A 5,247-nucleotide genomic window follows, 5' to 3' on the forward strand; every position below is an offset into this window, starting at 1 on the left:
CCCCAAAAGAAGACTAAGCTCTTTATGCTGCTCAAGGGTAATCAAGTTATCACAATTTTTGGACACGATTTGATCATGAAAGAATTTGCATTGGAGGTTTAAATGACCATGTTCATTGCAAAGTTCACAAGGATGGTGAAAAAAATTAAATCTTTCAGCACAATCATCTAGCCTCTCTTGCAACTTTCTTGTTTCTAAATATTTATGCTTCTTAAAAAAGCTATCTTCCATTTTTGGTGCACAATTGCACTTCCAGTTCACTCCGCAAAAAGTGACATGCTTATAAGAAACATTTTTGTCATGACTTGTGCAATCATCATTAGCATTTTGGATATTCAAACAATTCATACTAACAACATTGCAATCATGCTCATCATTCAAATATTTTGTGCCAAGCATTTTATTGACTTCTTCTTCTAACAATTGCGCACAATTTTTCGAACCATCATTTTCAAGAAAGATATTATAAAGATGATCAATAATATGATGCAACCTAAATTCCATTTTTATGTAGTTTTCTTTTATAAACCAAACTAGTGATAAAACAAGAAACTAAAAGATTCAATTGCAAGACCTAAAGATATACCTTCAAGCACTCACCTCCCCGTCAATGGCACCAGAAAAGAGCTTGATGTCTACTGCGCAACTTTATTCTTGTAGACACGTGTTGGGCCTCCAAGCGCAGAGTTTTGTAGGACAGTAGCAATTTTCCCTCAAGTGGATGACCTAAGGTTTATCAATCCGTGAGAGGTGTAGGATGAAGATGGTCTCTCTCAAACGACCCTGCAACCAAATACAAGAAATCTCTTGTGTCCCCAACACACCCAATACAATGGCAAATTATATAGGTGCACTAGTTCAGCGAAGAGATGGTAATAAAAGTGTAATACAGATGCTAAAAAATATTTTTATAATCTGAATAAATAAAAACAGCAAGGTAGCAAATAGTAAACGGGCACAAAAACCGTATTGCAATGCTTAAAAAACAAGGCCTAGGGTCCGTACTTTCGCTAGTGCAACCTCTCAACAATGCTAACATAGTTGGATCATATAATTATCCCTCAAAGTGTAACGAAGAATCACTCCCGAGTTCCTATTAGCGGAGAACAAAATATAAGAATTGTTTGTAGGGTACTAAACCACCTCAAAGTTATTCTTTTCGTTCGATCTATTCAAGAGTCCGTACTAAAATTACACAAAGCTATTTTTCCGTTCAATCTATCCTAGAGTCCGTACTAAGATAACACCAAAGCAAGTTCATATTCATAATACTCAATCCACACAAAGAACTATAAAGAGACCCCAAAGTTTCCATCGGAGAAAAGATAATAAAAACGTGCATCAACCCCTATGCATAGATTACCCCAGTATCACCGCGGGAATCCGCGAATTGAATGCCATAACATATATCAAGTGAATCAATAAGATACCTCAATTGTCACCTCAAGTATTCATACCGCAAGACATATATCATGTGTTCTCATCTCTGAATATTCAATCCGACAAGAAAAACTTCGAAGTGTAAAGACTCAATTCATCACAACAAGAGTATAGAGGGGAGAAACATCATATGATTCGACTATATTAACAAAGCCCATGATATAGATCACGAGAGAGAGAGAGAGATTTATCACATAGCTACTGGTACAAACCCTCAGTCTCGAGGGTGGACTACTCCCTCCTCATCGTGGTGGCCGACGAGATGATGAAGATGGCCACCGGAGATGATTCCCCCTCCGGCAGGGTGCCGGAATGGGTCTAGATTGATTTTCGGTGGCTACGGAGCCCTGCAGCGGCGGAACTTCTGATCTAGGTTAACCCCGAAGGGTTTTAGAATATTTCGGAATTTATAGTGCAAAGAAGGGATACGGGAGGCCACCAAGGTGGGCCCAACCCTCATGGGCGCGTCAGGGGGCCCTGGCGCGCTCTGCTGGGTTGTGCCCCCCTCGGGGCACCCCTCAGGTGCTGCTTTGGCCCATCGGGAGTCTTCTGGCCCATAAAAAATCCAAAAAAAAGTTTCACGGTGTTTGGACTCCGTTTGATATTGATTTTCTGCGATGTAAAAAACAAGCAAAAAACAGCAACTGGCACTGGGCACTGGGTCAATAGGTTAGTCCCAAAAAATGATATAAAGTTGCTATAAAAGAATTGTAAAACATCAAAGAATGATAATATAACGGCATAGATACTTCATAAATTATAAATACGTTGGAGACGTATCACAACTCTTCTGGATCTCGACAACAAGGAAGAGTAGCCGGAGTTCCGGCCCGACGCCAATGACCATGAGGCGGTCCGCCCGGCGCATAGGTCATCTATATCTCCAACGACGAGTTGAAAAGTAAGGTAGTTATTATTCAAATGTAGCTCATTTTATCTGTATATGCTGAACTAGGTATAATGAATTTCACATTTCATGGATTAAATATGAAAATAGGGGTTTGCAAATGGGGGTTGTGGTTGCAGAGCAGGTCAAATGAGAGTTGACCGACCCGTGTCGTCCGCAGACATATAGGGGTGTGCTCTTGCTACTGTAGCACTGTCCTAGTACTCCCACTTGTATGCCCCCTTTTGCTTTGATTGATTCAGAACTTTAATTAAGCTGTGTTCATACTCAAACATAATACTACCTGTCGATCGTTCCTTCATTTGCTAATACACATCGATCGTTGGACGCAAATTAAACCAATCACCTAATTATGTAATGTCCGTTTCAAAACTCTGCCCCCGTATTTTTGCTTATTTCCCCTGGACTCAAGAGATGGAACTATATGGCATTGGCAGATAGATGGTTTCAAATAATTAACAGGAAGTTGGGAATACACGGTGACCAAGTGGCTTTGGTCTGGCATCTTGAAACCTAAAAAACCAACGGAGTTAACCGTATATTTCTTGATTGATCGAGATGCGTGGGCATGCATTCGTCACCCGCTTGCAGAGTACAATAACAAATATAGTATCTCATGGTCATTCAATATAAGCCCTTTTACAGTCTATAATCAATTTTTTTTGTACCGGCCTGCTACGTATATTCCGTCGGTCGGTATATAGATCACAAAACCGAATAAGAACCACATGATACATAATAATCAGAACTGAAGCAAAATGAATAAATAGATAAAATTTAAAAGAATATCCGTACCCTAAATATACGGATATGTGTAACTCATGGAACTTTCTGTGTCAGCCGGTCCATCCACTTAATTCATGATACTGCTCGTGGTCTTCTTGATGAGGTCCCAGACACTTCTCACATGTCCCTCCTCTTGCAGCGACGACCCAACGGCGAACCGAAGCACAAACTTATCACCAACCACCGTATGCGCAAGATATGCCTTGCCAGTCTTGTTCAGATTCTCCATTAGTACACGGTTGACCTCATCGGCATCCTCCTCCGTCATGGCTCCACTTGCCTTGATCCTAAAGCACACAAGAGCAAAGTTTCTCGGCACGACCACCTCGAACCTACCGTCAGCACGAACAAAATCTTCAAACATCTTGGCCATGGCGACATCACTACGGATGTGCTCTTGGAGCTTTGCAGTACCGTAAGTGCGCATGACCATCCAAAGCTTGAGCCCGCGAAAGCGCCGACCGACGCCGACCTGCATGTCCTTAAGATCGGTGACCTCACCAGACTCGGTAGCGTCGTTTTTGAGGTACTCCGGGTTGGTCTCCAACGAGTCGCTTAGCCGATGAGCATCACGGACGTAAAGGCAGGTGCAATCGAGGCATGTGAGAAGCCATTTGTGCGGACTCATGCTAATGGAGTCCACGCGCTCAACGCCGTCGAGATGGTGGCGAAACTCCGGGCAGATACACGCACTGCCAGCGTAGGCAGCATCGACGTGGACCCACGCATTGAACATGGCGGCAATGTCTGCAACGGCGCCCACCGGGTCGACGGCGTTGGAAGACGTGGTGCCCACCGTGACACAAACATATGTAGGCACAAGACCGGCGTTGGCATCAGCTTGCATTGCCTCGAGAAGTTTGGCCGGGTCGAGCCCGTAGTTAGTTTCCGGCCCCGTGGAGATGGAGCGGATGTTGGCGGGGTCGAAGCCTGCGAGGCGACACGCCTTGAAGAACGTGGAGTGGGTCTGGTCGGCAGCATACACAGTCAAGCGTGGGATGTCGGACACGCCGACGGAGCCGGTTCGGCGCAGCGCTGCATCACGAGCGGCGACTAGCGTGACAAGCATTGCCTCGCTTGTTGTGCCAAGGATGACGCCACCACCAGTGCCACGACCATTGCTGGTGCGGTTCATGAAGGTAGTGGGTAGGCGCAAAAGCTGCGCAAGCCAGTCGAGAGCGAGAACCTCCATCTCGGTGGCTGCAGGCGAGGCCTGCCACGTGAATCCAACGGAGTTCATGGCAGAGGCGATGAGGTCGCCGGCGATGGCAGCGGCGCTGTTCGTGGACGGGAAGAAGGCGAAGAAGTTTGGGCTAGCCCAGTGCGTCATGCCGGGGACGACGGAGGTCCTGAGCTCCTTCATGGTGACATCAAATGGCGCGGAGTAGGTTGGCGGGGACGCACTGAGCTCGTCTTGCAGGTATCCGGGCTTCACGTTAGGGAGAACATGCATGGACTCGACGTTGGTGTAGTAGTCGGAGATGAAGTCGACAGCCTTGTGAAGGTATGCGCGGACATCTTCGGGATTGAGCGGCTCGAACGCGGCCTTGTCGTTGGGCAAGGCGGAGAAGGACATTGGGTTGGTGTCCAAGCTGCCCATTTTTGTAGGAGCAAAGGAGGTGTGAGGCGTGGCTTAATGAAGTGGAGCTAGCTCGCTTTGCTGCCGGAGAGCAACGAGTAGAGAAGAGCTAGTAGGAGTAGTAAGTTGGCTAGCTAGCTTTGCTGCTTTGGTTTGGTGAATGGAGTTCGTCCTTGGGGCGGGGTATATATAGGTGAGGTGATTAGGTGGACGCGGGAAGCGGCGTGGCGGTGTGGCCGTTGGATGAGTCCCGCGTCCTGGTCGCGCGCGCTTACGTACGTATGTACGCTGCCAGGAAAGTGCATGGGTAGGTAGAGATGCGATCTGGAGCGCGCGCGACACGAGTCGGATGGTCAATCAATCGATACGTTATGTTGCGTTTGTTAATTGGCCACCACGCGGCTTCCTTTTCTTTTTTACGGGTGCAGCTGCTTAAACTCTTGGACATTCATGCTCAAAAAAAAAAAAAAACTCTTGGACATTCGAACAGCAGACAAACATGGTTACCTATAAATCCAATTTTAGGTGAGAAGGC

The 5,247-nt window shown here is 46.2% G+C and overlaps 1 protein-coding gene across 1 annotated transcript; it reads right to left on the reverse strand.

Moving 5' to 3' along the window:
• Positions 1–2,952: 2,952 nt before the first annotated feature.
• LOC125522835 (tryptophan decarboxylase 1-like) lies at positions 2,953–4,852 on the reverse strand. Its single transcript, XM_048687873.1, has one exon. The coding sequence runs from the start codon at positions 4,731–4,733 to the stop codon at positions 3,201–3,203; it is 1,533 nt and encodes a 510-aa protein (XP_048543830.1). The 5' UTR covers positions 4,734–4,852; the 3' UTR covers positions 2,953–3,200.
• Positions 4,853–5,247: the final 395 nt, after the last annotated feature.

Source organism: Triticum urartu, chromosome 7, assembly GCF_003073215.2.
Source record: "Triticum urartu cultivar G1812 chromosome 7, Tu2.1, whole genome shotgun sequence".
Lineage (NCBI taxonomy): Eukaryota > Viridiplantae > Streptophyta > Magnoliopsida > Poales > Poaceae > Triticum > Triticum urartu.